Source organism: Bos grunniens, chromosome 9 (genome assembly GCF_055505025.1).
Source record: "Bos grunniens cultivar Pamir isolate PY7600 chromosome 9, Bosgru_T2T1.0, whole genome shotgun sequence".
NCBI lineage: Eukaryota > Metazoa > Chordata > Mammalia > Artiodactyla > Bovidae > Bos > Bos grunniens.
The window spans coordinates 67,047,854-67,075,326 of record NC_141173.1 but is presented as its reverse complement, the minus strand read 5'-3'; the positions used below and the strand labels follow the sequence as shown (position 1 = coordinate 67,075,326).

At 33.4% G+C, this 27,473-nt stretch overlaps 1 protein-coding gene across 9 annotated transcripts in view; it reads left to right on the top strand.

Annotated features, from left to right (window-relative positions):
• PTPRK (protein tyrosine phosphatase receptor type K) overlaps positions 1–27,473 on the top strand; it is a 619,180-nt gene that overhangs the window by 569,550 nt on the left and 22,157 nt on the right. For 2 of the 9 annotated variants that reach the window (XM_086317868.1, XM_086317875.1), the window contains 10 exons: positions 3,476–3,614; positions 6,667–6,696; positions 12,339–12,499; positions 14,244–14,279; positions 18,689–18,873; positions 20,571–20,658; positions 21,772–21,848; positions 24,554–24,590; positions 26,588–26,685; positions 27,118–27,234. In XM_086317868.1, coding sequence (XP_086173994.1) covers positions 3,476–3,614; positions 6,667–6,696; positions 12,339–12,499; positions 14,244–14,279; positions 18,689–18,873; positions 20,571–20,658; positions 21,772–21,848; positions 24,554–24,590; positions 26,588–26,685; positions 27,118–27,234 — 968 coding nt within the window. The remainder of the gene's footprint in view (positions 1–3,475; positions 3,615–6,666; positions 6,697–12,338; positions 12,500–14,243; positions 14,280–18,688; positions 18,874–20,570; positions 20,659–21,771; positions 21,849–24,553; positions 24,591–26,587; positions 26,686–27,117; positions 27,235–27,473) is intronic. The other 7 variants (XM_086317873.1, XM_086317876.1, XM_086317869.1 and 4 more) reach the window with 6 other exon arrangements.

Genomic DNA, 27,473 nt, shown 5'->3' with positions numbered 1-27,473 from the left:
ATGGCATCACTGAATCAATGGGCATGAGTTTGAGCAAGCTGTGGGAGTTCATGATGGACAGGGAAGCGTGGCGTGCTGCAGTCCGAGGGGGTCTCAGAGTCAGAAGCGACTGAGCGAATGAACTGAACTGAACTTCTAGTTGAGATTGGAAATTCCCTGAAGGCTGGATACATGGCAAGTGTCGTCAGAAAGGATAACTCCCTTGCTTAATGAAGAAACAACTGAAGGCTTGCTTTTCTTTTTTGAGAATTATAATTATCAGATACTGGTCCATGGGGAATTTTATCCTATCCAATCAAAATAATATGTTAAGATGGTTATAGTGAATTACTTTGGAGAGTTAACTGTGTTATCTGTAACACTTTTCTTCAAACTATGTTTCCTACTGATTTACCTTTAAATTGCCATTTTATGAAATGATACTGATACTGGATTTATTTGTTCTTTTTCATTTACTCCTTGGATAAATTAAAAGTTAACCTGTGTCAGTCCCCTTTGGGAGGAGACTGTGTCTAGTTGAAACACTGGAGCAGATATTTAAATGTGTGAGTTTGTAGAGAAAGAAGAGGTTGGAAGTAGAAGCCAAGAGAGAAAAGCTAAAGAAGAAAGGATTGAATATAGAAAAATGGATACTTGTTAAAACGGAATTTAATTATCCACTAGAAAGGTCTGAGATCAGATATAGGGATCCCCTTGTTTGTTCATTCAGCCATCATCTCTTGACACTGCTTTAAGGCAGTTTCCTAATGTGCGTAATTCTAAGAATCACCTGTTCTCTTGTCACATCGATTCTTAGCAAGAAGGGGCCATGGACCTGAAACATTGAGAAATGCTGCTTTAGAAGATGTGTTAGATTTTGTCTCTGTTCTTGAGGAATTTACAATTTATTCCGTATCTCTAAGCCTCAGGTTTTTTTTTTTTTTTTTTAATCTGTAAAATGTAGATAATAATGTTTTCCTTGCCAGTTTTCAAGGCAAATAAAAGAAAAATGTCTTCAGAGGTCTACTGGAGCTTGTAGATTGTTTAAGATTTGTAATATTAATTGTTTTTGTATGTGAGAAACGGTGGTTGCTTTGAGAAAGAAAGAAAGTGAGGAGATACAAAGAATTAAAAAAAAACTTTAATCTTCTCAATGTTCTGTTTTTCAAGTTTATATTCTGGATTTTATTTGTTAAGAGGATGTGAAATATTCCTTGACAAATTTGTTTTCCATTGGTTATTCTTGTCTTCCTCCAAACCAGCAATTTATTTCAAATCTTTTAAATCATATCATAAACTCACACCTCCAGCACTTACACTGTAATCCCTTGTGTCCCAGATAAATGCCATTGGCACTACCTTAATGGGTCATGCATGGCACCTTGCAGCTGAGCAGAGAAGGACTTGTTGAATGAAGTGGTAAAAGAATGAATCTCTAAATCCAACCGCATCTCTTTCCACTATACTCATGGCTAAAAATCCTGTGTCCTTACTTTTAAGGACACTTGAAGAAAAATAGTTCATCATTCCTTTTATTTTTTTTATGTTAACAACATCCCTTTTCAAAAAACACTTCCCTTAACCTTAAATCGCTCATGTTGGAGTTTAGCATGCTACCATATTTATATTTTCAAGTTACTTTTTTTTTTTTTTTTTTCAAAAAGTAATATTTTAATGCAAAATTTACAAAATTTAAGTAAAAATAAATCCATCTGTGATAACAAAATATCAATCTTTCAAAGAAAGATGTGTAGTATTATTGACTTTTCCTTTTTTTTTTTTTTTTTTTTATTCTTCCAATTTTATTTTATTTTTAAACTTTACATAATTGTATTAGTTTTGCCAAATATCAAAATGAATCCGCCACAGGTATACATGTGTTCCCCATCCCGAACCCTCCTCCCTCCTCCCTCCCCATACCATCCCTCTGGGCCGTCCCAGTGCACCAGCCCCAAGCATCCAGCATCATGCATCGAACCTGGACTGGCAACTCGTTTCCTACATGATATTTTACATGTTTCATTGCCATTCTCCCAAATCTTCCCACCCTCTCCCTCTCCCACAGAGTCCATAAGACTGTTCTATACATCAGTGTCTCTTTTGCTGTCTCGTACACCGGGTTATTGTTACCATCTTTCTAAATTCCATATATGTGCGTTAGTATACTGTATTTATGTTTTTCCTTCTGGCTTACTTCACTCTGTATAATAGGCTCCAGTTTCATCCACCTCATTAGAACTGATTCAAATGTATTCTTTTTAATGGCTGAGTAATACTCCATTGTGTATATGTACCACAGCTTTCTTATCCATTCATCTGCTGATGGACATCTAGGTTGCTTCCATGTCTTGGCTATTATAAACAGTGCTGCGATGAACATTGGGGTACACGTGTCTCTTTCCCTTCTGGTTTCCTCAGTGTGTATGCCCAGCAGTGGGGTTGCTGGATCATAAGGCAGTTCTATTTCCAGTTTTTTAAGGAATCTCCACACTGTTCTCCATAGTGGCTGTACTAGTTTGCATTCCCACCAACAGTGTAAGAGAGTTCCCTTTTCTCCACACCCTCTCCAGCATTTATTATTTGTAGACTTTTGGATCGCAGCCATTCTGACTGGTGTGAAATGGTACCTCATAGTGGTTTTGATTTGCATTTCTCTGATAATGAGTGATGTTGAGCATCTTTTCATGTGTTTGTTAGCCATCTGTATGTCTTTTTTGGAGAAATGTCTATTTAGTTCTTTGGCCCATTTTTTGATTGGGTCGTTTATTTTTCTGGAGTTGAGCTGTAGGAGTTGCTTATATATTTTTGAGATTAGTTGTTTGTCGGTTGCTTCATTTGCTATTATTTTCTCCCATTCTGAAGGCTGTCTTTTCACCTTGCTAATAGTTTCCTTTGATGTGCAGAAGCTTTTAAGTTTAATTAGGTCCCATTTGTTTATTTTTGCTTTTATTTCCAATATTCTGGGAGGTGGGTCATAGAGGATCCTGCTGTGATGTATGTCGGAGAGTGTTTTGCCTATGTTCTCCTCTAGGAGTTTTATAGTTTCTGGTCTTACGTTTAGATCTTTAATCCATTTTGAGTTTATTTTTGTGTATGGTGTTAGAAAGTGTTCTAGTTTCATTCTTTTACAAGTGGTTGACCAGATTTCCCAGCACCACTTGTTAAAGAGATTGTCTTTAATCCATTGTATATTCTTGCCTCCTTTGTCGAAGATAAGGTGTCCATATGTGCGTGGATTTATCTCTGGGCTTTCTATTTTATTCCATTGATCAATAATTCTGTCTTTGTGCCAGTACCATACTGTCTTGATAACTGTGGCTTTGTAGTAGAGCCTGAAGTCAGGTAGGTTGATTCCTCCAGTTCCATTCTTCTTATTTTCAAGTTACTTTTATTCAAATAAAATAAATTGTCTTTCTGTAGTAATCTTTAGCTGGGAATAATTTTCCTTTCTGTGATAATTAGCTGCTTTCAGTAATTTATTTTTTGATTCATTTAGCAGCAGCAACAGAAGAACCAGAAGTGATTCCAGACCCAGCCAAGCAGACTGACAGAGTAGTGAAAATCGCAGGAATTAGTGCTGGGATTTTGGTGTTCATCCTCCTGCTCCTAGTAGTCATATTAATTGTAAAAAAGAGGTAAGACCTGATTTTGTTCTGTCCCACTCATTCACTGTTTATGTCATGGTTACTAGTTTTCAGACACTTCTTTGTTTCCCTGAGCTCTTTTTAAATGAGAATAAACAACAGAATTGAATTTTAGCAATATTGCCAGCATCTAAGTATATTTCTCCTGCTTGGAAAATAAATTCTAATTGGTTATTTGCAGTTTAATTTTGGATATAAAATTTGCTTTTGTCAATTTAACCTTGAAATCAATGTATGAATTAAATTCCGCAAATGCTTGAGATATTAATGTATCTTATATTTTGAAGTTTTTTTTATTACACATGGCAAAATAAGAGTTTCTTATGATATTTGGTCTATGAATTATTTTGCACTTTTACTGTTTTTCTAAATGTTGACTACAAATAAGATATGAGAAATATGAACATTATTTTATGAAGTTGTATATTAATATTCACTGACTAAATACTTTAGCACTTTAATATGAAGAACCAAATTTTTAAATTGAGCATTAGTGTGTTATACTATATCAACGAATATCGCCATCTTCTGGAATTATATGAAGATATTAAGACCTACAGGAATTTAAATTGAATTATATTTGGTACATTAAGGTATACATCTACCAGAAAGCATTTCAAAGAATACAGTTTTTATAATTTGAACTTTTTCTTATTCTATAAAATATCATTATCTGTAAGGCATTGCTTTAGAAATTAATGGAACTCTCCAATCCTTCCAATCATATGTTTTAAACAATATTACAATCTGGAAGGATTACTAAAAAACCTTTGCTAAGTATAGTTCTAAAATATTGGTGTATAGATGTATTTCTCATTCATTAATTATATTGAATATAATAAAAGATGTTGCTTACTTTATACTAAATCATATAATATACTATTTTGATTGTTATTTTGTACTCAAAATAAATCATGAATAATATAGATGACTCATACTACATGTTTAATGATTCCATAAGAGTTTATTTTAATGTATTGCCTCTTTACAATTACCCCCTGGAGATATATATGTTGGAGAAGACACATCTGCATTAGAAACATTAGGTATGCATTATAGTGTTTTGTGTTAAATTAGCTACATACGTGCTTTCCCCAATAGTGCTTTCTCTTTTTGCTGTTGTCTACCTCTGTGGTTGGAAATTATATCATATTTGAGACAGGAAGGTTTAAACATTTTACTAATAAATTTGCCAATCAAGATCAATAAAATCATTGAATACAACTTTCAGATCTTATGTTTCTACTTAGTTTAAATTTATATTTGGAGAGTTAAACTAAACTCTTTATATTTAGAGAGTTAACTGTGCTTTAGAGTTAAAAGTATTTCAGCTACTTCAGGCTGGATATGAAAACATGAAAATGGCCTCTGGTTTTGTCTTAGTTAAAATTGGGTTAATACTGGTTTTATGGGTTAATTATTTGAAAACACTTATTTGTTGTGGTAGCCTTTCTAATCTGTGGCTGTTTGTTTCAAAAATAACCAAAAACGAAACATAAATTTTCTAAAGTACATCAAAACAATCTCTAAGCATGATTTTTTGGTGTGGTTAAAATGTTCTGACAACTCTCTAAAACTGCCTAATGCATCAAATTCTTTCCTGGTTCATATTTTAAATGGTTGGATAAATGAGCCTCTCTATTAAAATGTTTAATGTTTGAGTTTTCATAATTATGCTTTAATTGATTGTCTCCTACTAGGAAGTATGCTAGGGTTTTTGTTTTTTTATTTTCTCTTCCTCATCACTACCTCTAGGACTAGAGAAGTTGCAATTTTATAGGTAGATAAAGTTACATGCTTAGGTATATTATCTTCTGTATAATATAACCAAGAATCCCTTACGTATCTAAGAAACCTCATAATAACTTTTAGTTATATGTAGTATATCACACATATACTGTGTATGATTTAATCATAAATATGTTTGTTATACATACACAAAAGTATAGGTATTATAACAATGTTAGATAGCATCAAAGTTAACAATTTTAGTATATCATGTAGTCTCCCTATATGATATGCTAATATACAAATTTATAATAAAAATAATGGAAAAGTAAATCATTTTAGCCTTGCATTATCTTTACTTTTATGGGAAATTGTTAATTTTAAGAGACTTTATCTCTTACTAGGAGTAATATATATAGGTATATTTCTCACGTTGAAAAAAATTTGTGTATTTTTGGTTGTTATATAAAGAAATGGTTTGGAATTTAGTAAAATTCTGCAGTGAAGGGTATATATAAAGTAAGTTTTTAGGCTAAGAAAAGGGATATTGCATCTTTCAAAACGCAAAGTCATTTTAATTTAATCACTGTTGAATTATTTCCAAATGTATGCCATTTTTTCATTGGTTATGTATTATTTTAAATTTGCAGCATGAATACATTAATAATTCCAAACATAAATTTGAAATTATGTTTCAGTACAGTAAATGTATATGATATCATGGTCACATACATCTGCTGTAGAAATGCCTTTGTGCATATATAGTATATGGTGCATATGTATATTCACATAATATATGTATGTACCTGTGTATTAATAAGATATAATGACTTATTTATAGAAATTAATGTGTCATTCTGCATATATTCTATATTAACCTGATAGATCTTTATGTTTTGTATTTAAAGAAAAATAGTCAATTTAGTGTAGAAGTTCTATACACAGCTATTCCATCTGTCATGACATTTAGATGGTAATGGATGATATTATGCTTAACTGCATGTTAAAAATACACAATCCATTTAATTTTTCAATTTTTTTGGCTATAGAAAAGTCAGCATGTTATTTTTTCCAAATTATGTATTTAAAATTTTATTTTCTATTGCGTATCTGTCTGTTTAATTGCATGGCGAAAGATATCTAACCAATGCATGAGCAAATTGAAATCCAAACAACAACAACAAAAAAACATGAATTTTATTTTATTTTATTTTACTTTTTAACGCACATTTTTCTGCTTTATTGAATGTGACAGAGTCACGCTTTTCATTCACCATTGCTTCTCTTTTTCCACTGTCTGTGATTTGCTTGCCAGGAGGAGCTACTATTCTTACTCCTACTACCTGTAAGTAGAAAATGGGTGATATACGACTTTACATGTGTTAAAGATGCAGTATCCCTTTTCAAAAAAAAACAACAAACCAAAAAACAGAATGTTTGCAATTTTGATGACTGCAAAAAAAGTATTTTTCTGGACTCTAAAGCTATAAAGTTTACTTATTAACCTATTTTATTAATAGGTTATTTTTAAAAAGGGATATTGTATTTCTGTATGTTCAGCTACTTTTAATTTTTATTTACGATTTTCCATAAGTAGTCATAGTCTATAGCCCAAAGCATCATTTACATACTTAAGTCAAACCTGTACATTATCAATATGATATCTCACTCATCCGGTAGAGATAGTGGTTGCAATTCACTAATACCTATTTTTACATGTGTGTGCTTTAGTTGCTCAGTCGTGTCCGACTCTTTGCAATCCCATGGACTGTAGTCCGCCAGGCTCATCTGTCCATAGGGATTCTCCAGGCAAGAATACTGGAGTGGGTTGCCTTGCCCTCTTCCAGGGGATCTTCCCAACCCAGGGCTCAAACCCAAGTCTCCCCCATTGCAGGCGGATTCTTTACCGTCCGAGCCACACTGTTATATCTGAAAAAAATGACCCAACTGATGTATTCATAGAAGAACATTCAAAATGCCTTCACAGAATGCAAATCAGGTCAGGTCTGACTGTGATAACTTCTCTCCACATTTCCAGGAATCCGGGATGGGTTGTGACTTCAGAACACCTTTGGTTTAGCTATGTAGGCAATCAGTATGCTCTGGTGAAAACGAATGGATAAAAATTATAATGTGGCAGTGATAAATAAAAAAAATATTTTTAGAGAAGAAATTTCGAGTTTATTTATTATGACTTAAATAGGACAATGATTTTGTAAAACCAAGATGAAAAAAGAAAGGCTGTCAACCTAAACAAAACATAATAGGTGTTACATATCCTTTTTTGTGCTCCAAAGTTTTAGCTCTTCCTATGCTTAAGTATGACATGCTACTCTTGATGAGGAAGGAGAGTGTTGTCCAGTCTGTTTCAATAATCATTCTCAGCTTATTACCTTAAATTCCAGCGTATACATTCAGTCCAAAGGAATGATGCAACAGAGTATTCTTGGTCATTGCTTGATCAATATTTGATCCACCAAATTTTGAGAGTCAAGGATTTTGATTAAGTATTTGGTGCACATATCCCACAGTATTTACTTCACTAAGTAAATTTAAGTTAGCTTTACAGAAAGATTTGGTGAGAGTCTCAATGACTGTAACAGAATTCTGCCAACAGTTTAAATATTATAAACATTTGGCTTTTCAAAATCTGATAAAATAAGCAGGTGTAAAGTAACAGTGCTCCTAGCTTATTGTGATGGATCATAATATCCTTGTTAAATCATGTTTGATGAAGCCAAAGGTAATTAAATGTACCGTTTCATACAATGATGGAGCACTTTTCCTCTTTATAGCCCACCCATATATCCACCTGCAGAAGTTTATGCTGTTGGCTGCTTTGATAATGAAAGTCATTTGCACATCTGTCAAACTCAAGTAGTTGCAAAATGATCTGCTTAACTGTCCTGAAGCGTACATTATATATGCTGGTTTCTCAGATGGAGACAAAATATCAAACATGCAGGAATCAATAAATATTTAATTATGAGAACATCAATAAGGTTACCATTAGTCATCCATTTATCTATAATATTAGGATTAGATTGCCTTTTTATAGACGTGTGGCATTTCTGTATTCTAGACTATGTATTAGGCTTTGATACTGTTACTGAAGTACTTAGGGTTCCTGGCATTATCAATCATAATTAGAAAAAAGTTTAACAGACTTATGTTTTTAAAAGCTGCTTAAACAGATCTAGTGAAGCAAATCTAAATTAGACAGTTTTTAAAAGAAATGTAGAAATAAATTATAGTAAAATTTAAAAGAAAACCAGATGTAATCTTTGAAGTAAAAATTCATTGGCATCATCATAGTAACTGTCAGTTCTTGATCAAAGCACTTAACTCTAGTGATAATATTTATTTCTTTTGTAATAACCTGAATTAAAGCCTACCTCACAGGGTTGTTGTGAGGATTAAGGTATAAAAAAAAGCTGACAATACATGGTTGGCAGATATCAACAAAGGTTTTATATATATTCTCTCATAATCTATCTACTAACAAAGGTTTGTGAATCTGAAAAGTAAAAGTCCTTCATTGCTATGAAATCTTTTACCTGTCATGCATTTGACAAGTTCATTACTTCTTATTTTTTCTCAATCATAAAATGTTTAAATTATATATTTTAAGGTAAAGCCTCAAAATTTAAACGTCTTTACCATTTGCTTCAATCTATCTGTCTTCAAATTTTTACATTGTTTTTAATCCAAATTTCAAGTTGTCTTATTTTTAGCCACGTCAATCTCTCAGAATTTTTGAGGAATGAATTTATTCTTTCTTCTTGTCCAAGAAACAAAGACTGAAAGTTATTTCTTCAACTCTTTTTTAAACTTTAAAATGGCAAAGCATTTGTGCTACATCCACATTCTTCTCAAATTTATAACAACTAATCTTTAACTCTTAGAGCAGTGACTGCTTCATATTATAATACACATGGTAATGTGACAATTAAAAAAAAGTAACTGGATATAGTATAAGGGCTTAGGCCTTGGAACCAGGTCATTCTTTACTGCATATTAGATTAATAACCTTGGGCAAGATATTTAACTTGTAAGCCTCAGTGAACTCATCTATACAATTAGAAATCTCATGCCTCCTTCAGTTCATTGATTTGAGAATTAATTGAGTTAACAAATGACAAGTGCCGAGCATATAAGAGACCTAATTCATCCATTCGATCAAGTATTTAGTGAGTGTCTGCTATGTGCCGGACACTGCTCGGAGTGCTAGGGCTATACAGAGGGTTCTTCCCTTCATGGAACACACAGTGGGAAAAACAAAAGGATCCTTGCAATGATAATGTGATAAGTATTATTATAGGCAGAAAACATGGTGCTTTAAAAATACCTACCAGGGAAACCTAGTCTGAGAAAGGTTGTATATGCTCAGTTAGAGAAGTCTCCCTGATGAGGCAAGACAGAATTGGAAGTTAACCAGATATTAGAGGTAAAAGAACAATGTAGGCCGAAGAACAAATAGCCTATAGGCAAGTTTGGAACTATCCTAGAGGTAAGTTTGAAAAGTGAAGGCTGTAGAATAACCTATGACCTACTGATGTATAATTTGCCCCATCAGTTCAGTTCAGTTCAGTCGCTCAATCGTGTCCGACTCTTTGCGACCCCATGAATCGCAGCACGCTAGGCCTCCCTGTCCATCACAAACTCCCGGAGTTCACTCAGACTCACGTCCATAGAGTCAGTGATGCCATCCAGCCATCTCATCCTCTGTCGTCCCCTTCTCCTCCTGCCCCCAATCCCTCCCAGCGTCAGAGTCTTTTCCAATGAGTCAACTCTTCTCATGAGGTGGCGAAAGTACTGGAGTTTCAGCTTTAGCATCATTCCTTCCAAAGAAATCCCAGGGCTGATCTCCTTCAGGATGGACTGATTGGATCTCCTTGCAGTCCAAGGGACTCTTAAGAGTCTTCTCCAACACCACAGTTGAAAAGCATCAATTCTTTGGCGCTCAGCCTTCCTCACAGTCCAACTCTCGCATCCATACATGACCACAGGAAAAACCATAGCCTTGACTAGACAGACATTTGTTGGCAAACTAATGTCTCTGCTTTTGAATATACTATCTAGGTTGGTCATAACTTTCCTTCCAAGGAGTAAGCGTCTTTTAATTTCACATACACTCTTCCAAAAAATAGGACCACTTGAAAGAATAAGAAAATATACATATTTAGATTTGTGACTTCTCTTCAAAAATAATTTTAAAATTAGAAACTACTCTGGGATCAAGTGCCAATGTTCACTTAGGTAATTTGCCCCCTAAATTACTCTCCAATTCCCCACAATCCCCACCCTTCTTTGTGCTGTCTCACTATGGGAAGCAACACTTTTATATTCCCTGTCTAAAACCTGTTAGGAGTTTTACAGAGCTTTTGCCCACTAGCCTAGAAAAAAAAGGTAAGAGATCTTTCAATGAATAGAGCAAATATTGCTGCTAAATAATGGTGGTGGTGACGTGGTTGTGACGACGTAGTGGTCGTGGTAGTGGTGGTGGTAGTTTTTGTTATACTTTTGTCATTGTTTTATTATTGATAATACTATCCTTATCATTGTTATTATTTCTAAAATGTATGCCATTTCCATCTCTAAAGCTTAGTTTATGACTATCTTAGGTGTCATATATGCTATGTCAATATATTGGATATTGTTGGGTATGTATGCTTGAGGCTAAGGACTATAATTCTCAGAGAAAAATGTCCTACACATGAGTAGCTATCAAATTAATAGATTAATTTTCTAAAGGAAAAGCTTTTGGGCATAAACACAACTACTAAATAAATAACTTTTTTTAACATATTTGTAGTATATCAGTATATTTATTCTAGTACAGATACTAATGAGAATCAGAAAAATTTACCCTAGTTAATAATCCAGCTGAGAAATGGTATTCTTAAAATAACTAAAATATATTTCCAAGGCCTCTAAACTGCTGCCATAAACTTAGAACATAATCTGGCAAACTGTAGGCATTGAGAGTCCCTTTCTTTTTATTAATATGAGATGAATTTTATATACCTTAAATAGTTTTTTAATTGCATGTTTCATGTGTAACATTCACAACGAACCAGATTGTATTTAACATCCTTGGTATGTAAGATAAAGATGTCAGTGTCTGAGGAGCTCAAAAGTCTAACTCTGCTCATTTCCAAATCTCCTGTGTCATTTATGTAGCTGCATCTGTGAGGCCATTTGTAGTTGGCACTCTGCCATGGGGTTCTGAAACATATTTTTAGGATCTGACCATGTTTATTATTCAATATTATGATCATTTGCATAATACCTCTACACAGCATTTTCCAAACTCTTCTCAAAGTACTTTTCTTATAAAGTACATAATTTCCCCATATATTCCTGAGTATTTGCCTTGTATCAAGCTGCAGTTGATTCTACAAATTTCCTGATTAGGTTTGGATTAATGTTATATAAATATATTTAAAAGTGTTAATTCTACACACTGCACTTTTACTGAACAAAAAGACAAAGAGTGAAGAATAGAGTTTGTCTATTTTAACTGGATGACTGTAATAAAATAAACTTGAAAAAGTAGTCATGTTATTTCCACAGAACATCTTCTGAAATTTTGATCAAGCGTGTTAATCACCCAGAAGGAAAACCAAAATTTAGCATTAACTTTTCTTTGAACAACACTACTAAGGAAGCATTTACTTACTGTTTTAATAAAGTATAGTTATGCTTTATGATAATTTATTGTAATGATAAAATACAAGAAGTGATGAGACATTTGGGTTGACAGCTTGAATGTTAAAATATCCATATGACAAATAAAACAGTTTTATAGCAATCAACAGATATTGTTTGGATGTCAAACTTAATTCCTGAAATTATGACATATTCTTAGAGTTTCTAAACCAAATCTATATCTTTACCCTCGGGCTTTCCTGAACTACTTACTGCTGGTGTCAGTTCTCCTTCAAGCCTCACACTAAGGTTTCCCTTTCGTATTTGTCTTGGCAGCAAGCTTGCTAAGAAACGCAAAGATGCTATGGGGAACACCCGGCAGGAAATGACACACATGGTAAATGCTATGGATCGAAGCTATGCTGATCAAAGCACTCTGCATGCAGAAGACCCTCTTTCCATCACCTTCATGGACCAACATAATTTTAGTCCAAGATGTAAGTTCTTTACCAAAATTTTGATCAATGACTTTTAAAGCTATTTAATTTCTCTCGAATTCAACACATTAGCTTTTGAATAGTGAGGGGAAATAAGACAGAGAGTGGAAGAAGAAACTGGAAATAGAAAAAGTGATATGGAATAAACGAGTTTATCAGAAGACTTCAGTCTTGATATTTGATTTAGTTTAACTTCAAACTGTATGAATTTTATTACTATAAGAGACATTCATACACCACTCAGACCAAATCTTATTGCTTTAAGTTAAAATAGATTGCCTACATAAAATTAGCTCATGTCAGAATTTATAATTGTTTTGTATTTGAATCTTCTATTGTGTAAGGGTAAGTCTTTGAGATATGAGATATCATAATTCTTTCTGGGAATTATTGGCATGGGAAGTCATTCTATTTAATTATTCTATAGATGCCTCAAGAGTTTCAGTAATAAAAAGTTAACCAGAGAAAAAAGAAATCTACATACTGTTAAGTATCTGGTGTGAAGTCCAAAAATTTACTTGAACTGAGGGATTGACAGGGAATGGTGAAATCCATCTATTCACTCATCTATGTTAAGAATTGCAAATGTTTATCTGTGGAGGCATATCTTTTAAAACAGTTCCTCTGAAGTATTGTTTAATGCCCCATGATCAGTATTACTGTTTATCGTCAAATTTTCTAGAATTTTGTTTATCCCATTCCGTAGCACTATGTTTATTTTGTTACTTAAAATTAAGTTCAATTACCTGACTGTCTCTTCAAATAAATAAGTGAAATTGGTACTTGAGGAAAGCAAATTGTGTTTATCCTTGGCCTTGTGTTCACAGAGGCATTTGCCACAGATCCCAGTTTGGGAAAAACTGTATAAGGAAAGAAGTAAACAATAGAAGTGTTATTTTTGATACAGATTATAAAAATATGTAGTGGTAAGACTGAGAAAATAAAGTATTTGTAGGTTTATGCATTTATGGCTTTTCAAAAGGGGATGTTTTTTCTGAAATGTTCAGCTTGGTGCAAACTTTTTAAAAATTATTGGCCATGATTTTCCCTGATATGTACCTATATCACATTAGTAGTTAAGGATATTATAATGAGTCATTTTGGAATTTAGTTTTCATAGTGATAAGGACTTTCTGATCTGTTCTATTTTTTTTTCACTGTAAGATAAATAATAGAGAAAAACATAAAACGTTGCTATTGAAAGTTTTGCTAAAAGTATAGATGTATCATTTCTCTAACCACTTGATTTAAAATTAATCAATTAAAGATTTGAAAGAATTTTTGTTTCCAAAGCTTTTCTATCTAATGCCTATATACCTTATTATGAAGTTTGAATTTAGAAGTATATCTATAAATATACACTTATGAACTTGGAGAAAGGATTAAATCTATTTTCCAAAGTTAGCTAAAGTGGAATGAATATAATTACCTCTCTAAGTACCTCTCACTGGATAGATCTAAATGCATTTTTCCCCCTAATTTTATAATCTTTATAAATTGAAGTTGAATCTTCTTGGTTTTTAAAATTGGACTGACTACTGAACTATAATTATAGATGTACCTTTCCTGATATTTTGAGGTAACCCAAGTTGAGAAAGAGAATGGTCCCTTTGCAGGTTATAGTAATAAAGAAAGTTTAATATTTATATTTCTTAAGAAATGATAAATCTATTTTAAAGGAAAAAAGACTATGAAATACAACTTTAGGGCAATATATTCCTTCATGAGCTTTGTTTTCCTGCAGTGCCCAATGATCCACTTGTGCCGACCGCTGTGTTAGGTGAGGCCCTAATTCTTTGTCATCTTTTTTTGCATGGATCACACCTCCTTGCATGGGTTACAGCTTTGTCTACACAGTATTTACAGGGCAGAAGCAGTTTGATTTTGAAAATGTAGTCCTGATTTTATCAAAGAGAGCAATTGTGATCAACCCAATTAGATCTAGTGCATTTCAAATTAGTTGGGTATACTTTTTAAAAACAACTTATCCTTTAATTCTTGGTTCTGTTAGATTTGGAGTGAGTACAAGGACCCTTAATATGAATATATAACTAATGTTTATATTTGCAAGTTAGTAGAATGAATCCAAATGTACACATTTCAGGGGCCAGTGCTACCAGAATCGCTAGTATATATATAAAAAATATACCTGATTTAAAGGGATTTTTCTAAATCCTCCTAATTTTATAACAACTAAAGAATGCATTTCCAAGTAAACATTTGGCATTTGTGCATTTGCTTTAGTTTTGTCTTAGTTAAGAATTTATAAATGCAGGTAAAATTGCTATAGTATTAATAATGGAGTTTTGCATTCTATATGCACTTTACATGATAAGTGTTATCTGTCAAAAAATTTACATTAAGCCAAGATTTACCACCACACTGGAGAAGGAAATGGCCCACTCCAGAATTCTTGGCTGGAGAATTTCATGAACAGAGAAGCCTGGCGGCCTACAGTCCATGGAGTCGCAAAGAGTTGGCCACGACTGAGCAATTAACACTACCAGTGCATAACATCTAAGACAGCTAGTATTGCTAGTAATAAATAAGACCTTTTCAGCTGTAAAATTAAATAAATCTTTAACAATATATTTAAGAATGCAATGGGTTTCATTTCGATTTGTGCTCTATCCCTTGACTAATTACACAGCAATGATTCATGACCAGCTGGCTTGTATGTTCACAAGTCGTCTTATCAGTTTGTCCCCCGTGCTTCTAATATTTAAGATTTAATCAGAGAAATGTAGAAATTGCCAGATAAATGTACCTTTAAAATTCCCAGTTCTCATGTTTTATATTTAAATTTCTTTGAACATAAGACATCAGTTTACACATATTTTTATTATCAACATATTTAATGTTTAATTATATTTTCAAAATATGTTAGGACAATACAACTAACTCAGTTAAGTAAAATATACCTTTTTGACTAAAATAGTTATTAAAAGCTAAAATTTTAAAATACAAGGGTATATTCTAAAAGAATCTGTAAGTCAGTGTTTTCTGTCTCTGACTGCACTCTCCCTTTGATATTCCCACCAATAAGGTCAGGGAAGTGAGCTGGGGAATTTGCCCCAAAGGATGGCCTGATCATATAGGGAGGAGCCAGGAATTATGGTCTTTGAGAGGCATCAAATTCCTCTGAAAATGTCATCTTCTGTTGAGCACTGTAGAATAAGGTCAGCATCAAGCTCATAAGTTAAATTCAATGAAGTTATTAAAAATTCAAGGAAAAAGATAGTTACCTGTTAAAATTTCATTATGGTAATATTCAAAGACATGTAAAATTGGGTCTAATAAGTCTCAGTCCGCCTGTGAACTCACAAATATGAACTCACGAAAATATTCATGAAAAATGTCTTTGCTTCCTCTTCAATAAAATGATATAATAATTCTTACCATACCTTCTCCACAGAGCTTAGTAAAGAGAAAATGAGATAATATATAAAGTTTAAAATATTATTGTAATAATTTTCCCATGAAAGAGGATATTTATTTTTAAGGAAGGCTAGAGTTAACGCAATAGAATTATAAATCTATTCATTTAAAAAATCATTGTGCATTTTATTTCATTTTGTAAGTCAAGCTGGTTGATATTTTTTATATTTCTTCTTTGAAAGCTAAATAGCTTGTTAATCATACCAAATTTAGAAATGATTTGTTGCATTCTTCATCATTCTTGGAATCACCGTGTTTATAGTTGTTTTACATCAGTTGATTTTGTATTTATAAAGCAATTTTTGAAATCACTTCAAATATTGCTTGATATTAATATCTGCTTACTGATTTAAAAAGAAGTCAGAAACTTTTGTATTGATTCATATTTTTGTTTTCTTGTGTTTTACTGCTGCATTGGGTTAAAGTCCCTATTACTGGTAAGTGTATTGCAAAGAACTATAGAGGACCTTTCCATCAAAGAAATATTTAAAGTTATTCTTAAATGTGTAGTAAGGATAATAATTAGTACATGTACTCTTGCTTCTAGTCGCATTGTTAGGTAATTCAATGAGGTGAGGTAGAAATGTATAGATATTAATAATTCATATGTAATTATTTAAAAAAAATACTGCTCATTGTACTACTGTATTAAAGCCTAATGCAAAGCAAAAGGCACTGTCTACCTCATCTTGAGACGTAATCATGTAAGATCTGGAATACGGATGAATCCTCTGTTTCTTACTGAGCCTTTTACAAATGTAAATATTCCACTGCTCCAGCAAGTACAATGTGAGCTCAGGTCTGCTTCACAGAGCACTGACTACCTTTATTCCAGCTTGGGTGATTGCATTTTGCCTTCCTGACAGTCTGTTCTCTTTACCTCTTATCCTAATCTGTATATTCTGTGATAGTGCCCCAATCAGTGGCTTCTGGATTTAATTTTACAGGGGAGATGTATATTTCTTTATGTCAGTTATTGATTGCAGTATTTTAGCAAAGGCAGACCAATTGAGTGTCATCTCATAGAAAAAATAGCAAACGCTCATGAATCATGGTTGCTAGCAAATGTTTGTGTGTAGAGGGGTGGGAAACCAGAGTAAAAAGTGTCAATTCTTTTGGGTATTTTTAGGTCACAACAGAATCCAACAGAATTTTTTTTTTTTTTAATTCAATGTGGAGTTTTAGAAGTAAATGCAAAAGAAAAAACTACGTTCAGTCTAGTAAGAGAAAATAAAGTAAATGCAATCAAGCTAAATTATAGAAGCACACAAATCTGATTGTGGGGTTCTTTTTCTTTTTTTTTTTTTTTTTCCTTCTCCAGGAAGAAAAAATGTTTATCATGGGGACAACAATTCATTTTTTGCCATATCCTATTTGTAGAGTTGGTGATAGAACAGGCAAATGTACCAGCACTTGAAATATGTTTAACTGTTAACTAAATATCGTTCTCTACAGTATGCAGTATCATTAAAACAAAAGTTCCCCTAAGAGTGTACTTTCTCTTCTGTTAATGAGTATGGCAGTATAATGTTTGCCAAAGTAACACCCCTTAAAACATTTGTTTTTTTTTAAAGATGGTAAGTTTAAATGTGATCATTATAAGCATGCTTCTTCTCGTTGTAATGATTAGCACTATGGTCATTAAAATAATATTTATTTTTCAGAGGTAAAATGTTCTTGTTCTTTTCTTCCTTCTTATGACAGAGACTTAAGAGTTTCTTTTCATTTTAAGCTAACAACACAGTTGGGATGGGGCCTGCACTTAAATGTGGGTGGTGAGGGATTTAATGGATTTGTAACTAATTGATTCATTGAAATATTGAAATATTTATTGAGTGACTGCTTTTACCAGGCATTAAGAATAAAAAGAAAAATATGACTCTTGTCTCTACATGCTAAGCATTTAGAGTTTAGTTAGAAAAAGAGATCAAGAAATAAATGATTAAAATATATTGTAAGTGAAATGAATGTAGGAGAACAGAAGGCCATGGGAATGTAAAGCAGGCGCTGTGTAACTCAGCCAAGATGGGCCATGGAGGAATTCCAGAAAAAGTATCTAAATATTTTGTCCCAGAGACAAACCAAGGTTTCTTGTACACAGTAACCAGAAGAGTCAAAATGTATCAGCAATAAAAAACAGCAATAATAGTAAACCAAGGGAGTAGAGATGAAGTGTAAATGCACATGTAACCTGGCTGGCAGACATAGTGGGCTGTGGGCAGATTCTGTAAATGTTCAAGTTTATGGGTCTGGAGTATTTCATGGTAAAAAGTCCCAGGTGGAAGGGCATAGTAGGACCACAGTGGGGATGGGTTGCCTATATAGGGAGGTTGGGATATGGGTGGGAAAGAATTTGTTCAATTTAATCAACAATGAAAACACCTGTCCAATTGACAACTTGATCTTCTGGTCTCACAATATACTACTATGACTGCAGATACAAGAAAAAAGTCAAAACAGCAAAATCTCCCACTTATACTTCTTTAAAGTGGATCAGCTGTTTCTCTACATCTCACAGCATCTGTTGTCTTGCTTGTATACACATATTAATAATATTCCCTGACCTCCTACCTGGAGCTGAAGTAAAAGGCTTTGTCTTTATAGGGATGCTGCCCGAGGTCTGTACTATATTTCTTTCTTCCTCCTATTATCAGAAAGATCATAAGATCTTAAAATCTGCTTTGCATAGATATATATTAAACAAGGTAACTTTGTCTTTTTTTTAATCTTCTGGAATCTGAAACATGGCAGATGAGAACCACAGTGCTACAGCAGAATCCAGTCGTCTTCTTGATGTACCTCGCTACCTGTGTGAGGGGACAGAATCCCCTTACCAGACGGGACAGCTGCACCCAGCCATCAGGGTAGCCGACTTACTACAGCACATTAATCTCATGAAGACATCGGACAGCTATGGGTTCAAAGAGGAATATGAGGTGAAAGTTTCAATACTATGTTGAATCTTACTTCTAACCATGATACTCAGCAGAATTTAGCAGCTTTTCCTCCCATTTACATAGCAAGCACTGGAATACTCTGTAGACCCTCTAATCCTTTGTCTATGAACAATCTAGTGGGCATTTGAGGAGAAGGATGTAGATGATTGAAAAAAGGATACTTCCTGGAGGTATAGCTGGGTCAAAATTCATTTTAATAAAAAATATTGGATTCCATAATTTATTTTACTATGCTACTTAGAGACCAGTTTGTTAGACCTTATGTTTTCCCCACTCAAAAATCCATAGCAGAATATCTTGAGTCCTAGTGTACCTTTGCAGTTTCTGCCATTTGAATGACCTAAGCAGTGGATACTTGTCTGCCTCTTTGCGTGTTGACCCTCTGTTGAAAATAAGATCAAGCTATGGGTGTTAAATGTGTTACTTGTCACTCTGAGTTTTGTTTTGAGGATTATAGGTTGAGGGTGGCTGGGAAGAAAAACAGAGTACTGCAAATTCAGACAACAAAAAGCAGCCCAAAAAAGGGTGTGGGAAGTTCTTTCATCCTTATTTCCCCTTCCTACCCAAAGTAAAACAGCAAGATTATACTACAGAGGAAGTTATTTAACTAAACATCCCAATGTACATAATATAGCAAAAAGGAAATAGTTCTTTTGCTACTTTTCACTTATGAGAAATGTCACTCGGGTGTAGATGTACCTCCACCACCAAACACACACAGTTAAAATGAAAGAAGCCAAGGGGTACCTTACTTTGAAAGACCACCTAAAATATAATACCTTTAACTTCATAAGGAATCTTCTAAACATCGCCTTTTATTCACAGATTACTTGTTATACCTTAGTTTGGGAGTGAATGAAATTATTTTTGAATTTTGAATGTTGGTTTTAGATATAGGCTGGAAACACTATGCTGTGGTGACAAAATAGCACAAGGAATTACAATATTCTGTCAGAACTATTTGTTGTTGTTGTTCATTGCATGTGTATTCCTGTGTACCTCACTTCAAAGACCATTGGCTCTTTGAAGACCCCCTTTCTTGTGTTGAGCAAAGTTTTTAAGTTTTTCTGCAAAAAGATATCTATACCCATATTTTAAATTGCTGCATATGGTAATTAAACCAATCAACAAATTCATCCGTTCCAAGATTCTTGGAGATGGTGACTCTTTTTAATTTTCATATGGTCTCTTGTTGTGGAGACTGAGTCCTTTTCATGATCTTCAAAGAAACTAAAATGTGATGTATTGCACATGATTTAATGAATAATTATGGGAGAAAACAGGTTTTCTTTGTCCTGTTAGAAATGCTAAAGGAAGCATATTTTTGAAAGATGCTCATTAAAAGTAGTTTTGAAGTCTCTGATGCTTTCTCTACTTCCGTCTCACAAAGCTGCAGTGATGTTAAATTTGAAATACTTTTAAGGCTCCCCGCCCCCCTGCTTTTTTTCCCCTAAAGTTGTTTCTTGTCCTCAATTTGAACTCAGTCCAATCCAAGATGAACAAGTATGAGTCCAACAAACAAGCTTTGAGGTCTGAAAATTGATCTTGTTCACTGCTGTAGGACTCCCTTCCTCCCTGAGAAAGTGGCTTTTACTATTTTAGTCTTTAAAACAGACAGACTTGATTCAAGGAAAGGAATTAAATTCAGTGTGCTTGTTAATTGTGCTTTTTTCTAGAGCTTCTTTGAAGGACAGTCAGCATCTTGGGATGTAGCTAAAAAAGATCAAAATAGAGCAAAAAACAGATATGGAAACATTATAGCATGTAAGTTCTCTTATGAGTCTTGATAAATGTAAAAACCAGGTGTAGAAGATAAAGGGTAAATTTTCAGTTACTCCTTCTATGGTTTTAAACTTTAAAAACAATCCCAGAGGATGGCGATCTGTATGAAGTAAGCTTTTTAATATTATAATAGCATTGGATATTGGCAGCAATTCTGAAATTGTCATCATTCTCATTAATTGACTCAGATTCTTCATCTTGTGGTGATAATGTGCTGCTGGATTTTATGTTTGCACATAAATGCCTGGAGGTGTCATTAACAACTGAAAATATTAGGATAATGAATATGAAGGATTTTTTTCATGCTAAATTACTATAACTGTTCCACCAAACACATTCAAGGTGGGAGTGTTATTCCTTCCATATACCTTGTTTCCTTTCTTGGAGCCAGTGCCTGAATCCCATTTGCTCCAAGTTATTTATCATTAGGGACTTCTCCTGATTAAGTCTTCAAGGTGTATTCATGAGATAAATAAATTGATTTTATTCATATGAAACCGTAGGAGCAGTAAGAAAAGTGACAGATAGTTTAGCTTGTAACTAGCTGCTGATTTTACTTAGACTACTTTATTCTCAATTTAAATTATTTTACACTCTCTTTTGAATACATCAGAGTTTAACCTTTGTGAGAGTAACCATAACTCTCACAAAATAAGAAGTTGAGAGTAGGGTTTCGAAATTCACTCCCTAATTCTGTGGCCCATTTGCTGTAAAGTACAGGGAGAAAAGATCCCACCCATTTAAAATCATGCCTAACAAGCAAAATTAGGAGTTAAGGCAAGTTTAGTAATTCAGAAAAATTTATGACTGAAATGATGATTTATCAGACATTACTATCATGTCTACTAAAAATTTCCTAACTATGAAGATGCTAGTCATTGAAGCTTTCTTAACAAAATATTATCATCAAAATAAGTAATGAGTTCATTAAAGTTCTTGCATTTTTTCAAATGACTGGTATCCAATGAAATTTTGAAAGTATATTATGGATAATCTGTTGTTAACCACTGAATTATGTTAAGTTTCTACTAGGGTCATTGTCTCAAAACAGGGGGGAATTTTAATAGCTTTTATTTTATCCTTTAAAAATCTCAGATGATCACTCCAGAGTAATTTTGCAACCTGTTGAGGACGATCCTTCTTCAGATTACATTAATGCCAACTATATAGATGTAAGTATTTTTATCCTGCAGTATGCCCAATTTATTGGCTTATATATATATGTATATATATAAATCTTTTCCTTGTTATTACCTATAAAGTGATTGCTAGCTTTTTAAAATAAAGAACAAACTGTACACTTTTCTTTGTTCTGCGTCCTAGTACTTACTGACGTTGTTGTGCTTTCTTTCACACCTGACTTTGGTTTGGGCTGTAGATTTGGCTGTACAGGGATGTAAGTACCACTATATGTAAATAACAGCACCCTATTATAAATACTTAATGTAACTACTCTTAACTACAGTTTTTCCTAATGCTTACTACTAGTTCTCTCTGCATGCTTCACCTAACTAGCCTCATACAGTATATCTATGTTCATTTTTCTGTAACTCCTTTACATGTGTAAAGATCTATTTTACCTCCCTCCCTTTTCTATGTTTAGAAAAACAGGATCATTTTTAGCTTTTGACAATTTATTATGTACTCGAGTTTTATTTGTTGATGGTTTCTGTTTCTGGCTTTTATCCTACCCTTCCCTAAACATATGTGAGAAGCTGGATAGTATGATGTGTATTAGTGTTTCTGAAATTTTACCTTTTTACATTTGACTTCTGATGTTAAAAATGGGTAGGGAGACTATTTTGTGGTGTGTGGTATTGGTTTGTAAAGTATTAAAATTACCCAGGCAAAATAATTATAAAATTGCATTTATAAAATACACATATCACACATATATATTGAATCATAAAAATGAAAGTTTGTTTTAATATACATTCCACTGTTCAGTGTTGGTTAAGACATATGTACATGCAAATCCTTTGTTTAATGCAAGTAATTATCAAATAAAATAAAATATTAAGGATGCAGTATACTACATCCAAGAAGGACAGGCTCTGTTCATATTTCTTGGTTCAAAATCACACTGGAAATTGCAAGAATTAATTCATCCCTCTGTCCCTCACTTTCCTCATCTTTACAATGGGGATAATAACAATACCACTAACCTCATCATTTTATTGTGAGAATTAAATGAAGTAATTCATGTTGATCATTTAGCACAATGCCTAGCACATATTAAGCACTCATTAAACTTCACTATTTAAAAAAATAGTTCAGGCATACTGAAATGAATTAATTCTAAATTTGTATTACTTGTAAGGCAAAAGATAGAAATATCAACAACTGCAGCATATATGATACATTTATAGATATGCAAAATATATGTATGATTAGGATCTAACTTTTTATAATTTCTATAAATAAGAAATAATTTTATCACATTTATTAAGTTCATGTTTTATAGTTATTTTGTGACTTGTCATTATTTATATATTTGAATTAATGAATTTTATTAACTATAGTCTTTGAGTATATTGGTTAAATTTTTGATCATTATTTTACTCTCATTCAATATGGAAAACTAAACAGTCTACTCTCTAGAATAAAAATATCAACAGTTCTCTGACAAATTCGTACTTGTTCTTACCTGTTTAGTTTAACCTTGGTTTTCTGCCAAGACCCTGGCAGGACATTTGGTCCTATCCAAAACATCCGTTAAAGACATTTGGTCCATACCAAAACATCCTTGATTTTTGCTCCTTTCCAAAATGTCCATGGAGACATTTGGTCTATGCCACAAGTCCTTGATATTTGGTGCCATCCAATACTATCTGGCATGGACCAAGTATGCTTATGGACATTTTGGATAGGAACAATTTTTAAGGACCTTTTGGCATGGACCAAATGTCTTATGGACATTTTGGGCACAACCGAGGGTCCTATAAATATCAACAATTTTTGGTATGCACCAAATGTCTTACAGATGTTTTGGATAGGACCAGATGGTCTGCTAACTCAGGCTTTTACTAAAGCCCTTTGCTGAAGACACAACAAAGACAAAGCTTAACCCTATTAACATTTTTGCTACTAATGATCTATTGAAATTTAAATCAATTGAAAGCAACTGACAACTTATCTTTTATTTGGAGTAATTTCTTTATGGAACAATATCAAGTGCTTAACTATATAAAACTCTTGGCACACTATAAAAAGAAAGAAAAAAGTACTAAACGTTTTGTTCAGGATAAGATGCATTTTTTAAAAGATTTTTTTCCCTATATATGTGTGTACCTATAATTATGTGTGTGTAAATTAATATTATCAGCACATACAAAATAGTTTTGGCAGATTCCTGAACATATTATCAAATAGAAGTATTCTCTAAAAAAAATCTCAGCAGGACTTTGACTTGATGCACACATGCATTGTCCAGCTCTAACATTGGAATGTTCTGTTATTTTTTTATGGTTCTAATATGTCGTTGTCCATCTGTAATGCAGTGTGTTGTACTTTTGGATGATAAAATAAGAATTAATATTTTTGGACACAGTTTTGCCAGGAATGAAACTAAAGATTAACATGAAGGCATAAACATTGTAGTGAAACCAAACAAAATCTATAAAGTTATTTTCCAGCAAGCAAAACTCAATTGTGCAATATTTATTCTAATCAGACCCCTTAAAATATTTAATTTTTGTTTTATTTTTACCTTTCAGATAACCTAGGTTTGAGAAGTGAACTATGAGTTCACTACTCATTTCTGGACTTTTTACTATAACTTAATCTTAACAGGTGGTTGTCTTCATCTTTTTATGCCTTCATTCATTTATTTCTGACACTGATATAAAATGATGACCACTTTGTTCTCCTATTTTAGGGCTACCAGAGACCAAGCCACTACATTGCAACTCAAGGTAAAACTTTGCCTTTTTAAATACAGTAGAATAACCAAATGATAATAGAGTAGAATAATCAAATGATAACAGAGTAATCAAACTTGCTTAATTCATCTATATGATGTTTTCTTGAAATTTGATCTGAGTTAAAAAAAAAATCAGCTCTTCCAGTTAACACTGTTCTTTATTCATCTGTATAATACAGATTGTTTTATCTCTTTAACATGTATATAAATTAAACCTTGGTTTACTTTTTTAATTAAAAGTAAAATAGAACCTGCTGGTAGTCTTTGAGATTTGGTTCTTGGTATCTGGATGTCCCAGAGCACTAGTAAACAGTGCTGGGCAGAGAAATTACTTATTTTTGATGAAAGCAACTGAGATCTCATCTTATATAAGGTGCCTGTTTCCTTGCAACAGAGTTTGTTGGCCTGGCATGTAATAGTACCCAAGGCCAACATTGCTATAATGAGATGTTGGACTGTCTTGCAACAGTTTTTTTTTTTTCAAGTCAAGACTAAGACATAGAAAAGGGCTGAAGGGAACTTATTTGAGTTCATTCTTCGTGGAAAAGTAGAAGAAAGTGAAGAAATCTTGTTAGAGTGGCACACTGGAGAATAAAAGTATCCTAACGACCATACCAAGACCACCTCTAGTTATCTCCCCAAACTGACCACTGACCATCAGATAAGAAAACTGCACATCTTCTTTTATAAAAAAGGAAAGTAAAACAAAAGTTAATTTGCTGTTTTTACAGAGGTTATTTTCTAAGTGTTTTTCACATATCTTTGGAGTTACTGAGTTTAATTAATTATAAACTCTTTAAAGTTAGAAAGATCATCCATGGTGAATGATATTCTTGTTTCATGCTATAGGGTAAAGTTTAGCCCAGTAGATGCTTTTGCAGCTCAGAGATGATACCATAAATTAGAACATGTCCTTATGTATCTGATCAGAGAAGGTGATGGCACCCCACTCCAGTACTCTTGCCTGGAAAATCCCATGGACGTAGGAGCCTGGTAGGCTGCAATCCATGGGGTCGCGAAGAGTCGGACACGACTGCGCGACTTCACTTTATATATCTGATAGTTCTTCATTAACCCCTAAACTTCACTGTTTATAAATGATGTGTGTATATTTAATTAGTAATGTGTGCTGTTTGGTTGATGGTGGCATAAGACTTCCTATTTTCCCATTTACAAGAAGATGAATTAAAGTAACTTAGAGAGAGATATGGAGAAGGCAATGGCATCCCACTCCAGTACTTTTGCCTGGAAAATCCCATGGACAGAGGAGTCTGGTGGGCTGCAGTCCATGGGGTTGCTAGAGTTTGACACGACTGAGTGACTGCACTTTCACTTTTCACTTTCATGCATTGGAGAAGGAAATGGCAACCCACTCCAGTGTTCTTGCCTGGAGAATCCCAAGGACAGGGGAGCCTGGTGGGCTGCCATCTATGGGGTCGCACAGAGTTGGACACGACTGAAGCGACTTAGCAGCAGCAGCAGAGACAGATATAGCCCCTGCTTCCCTGGTGGCTCAGTGAATAAAGAATCTGCCTGCTAATGCAAGAGACACAAGTTTGATCACTGGGTCAGGAAGATCCCCTGGAGAAGAAATGGCAACCCACTTCAGTATTCTTGCCTGGGAAATCCCATGATCAGAAGAGCCTAGTGGGCTATTGTCCATGGGGTTGCAAAGAGTTGGACATGACTGAGTGGCCTATACAACAACAACAGAGACAGATATAAGTACCCTAAAAATTAGTGGTGTCTTCTGAATTTGAAAACACAGAAGGCAAACTGAAGCAAACAAACTTGTATATATCTATTTTTTTGCCTTTAGTGTGAATTTAGATATGAATTGAATTGAAATACTTTTAATGACATTTTGTGCTAGGCCTTTATGTTTTCTACTTTGGTTCATTTAGTTTATATTGTCCTTTTTCTTATCTACACTTCTTTTTAACTACAAAATTTCTCTGATAACATACTATTCAAATTCATTTTTTATAGGCCCAGTTCATGAAACAGTGTATGATTTCTGGAGAATGATCTGGCAAGAACAGTCTGCATGCATTGTGATGGTCACAAATTTAGTTGAAGTTGGCCGGGTAAGAGGCAAAAAACACCCTGTGTATTATAAAATATGAGTATAAGTTGAACAGCAATCCATAACACACTTAGAATAGAATACCATTCAATTGTTTGAAAAACTTTCTTAGGCATAGCATTTCAACTGAGTGCTCCTAAGTGAGTCTTTGATTGCTAAGAAATTATTTGATTTCTCATTTATTAAAGTAAATAAACTTTGATTTTATGTTAGAATCTAGTTGCATTGTCAGGCTTGTATGTTTTTATGAGATTACACAAAATCTTTCTATCTGTTGTGTTACAGATTATTTTATTTATGTATTTTTTTATTATTTATGGATTTTTAAACTGTCTTTTAACTATGACCTGAAGAGTTATCACTGAAATTAAATCATCTTGGTTAATGTGTATTATATATTCAGGTTGACCTATATATACTTTTTGTCATTTAGGTTAAATGCTATAAGTATTGGCCTGATGATACCGAAGTTTATGGTGACTTCAAAGTAACTTGTGTAGAAATGGAACCACTGGCTGAATATGTAGTTAGGACATTCACCCTGGAAAGGGTAAGTACCCTAACGTTCTACAATATTAAGTATATTGAAATTGTTTCTTTTTTTTTCTTTTTTTAAAATATAAACTTATTTATTTTAATTGGAGGTTAATTACTTTACAATATTGTATTGGTTTTGCCATACATCCCTGTCAAGAGTTGTTTTAAGGATGCTATAAAATCCATCTATTTATTTATTCATTTCACAAGTATTTATTTGAGAGCATAACACGTACCAGGCATGTTTCTGAA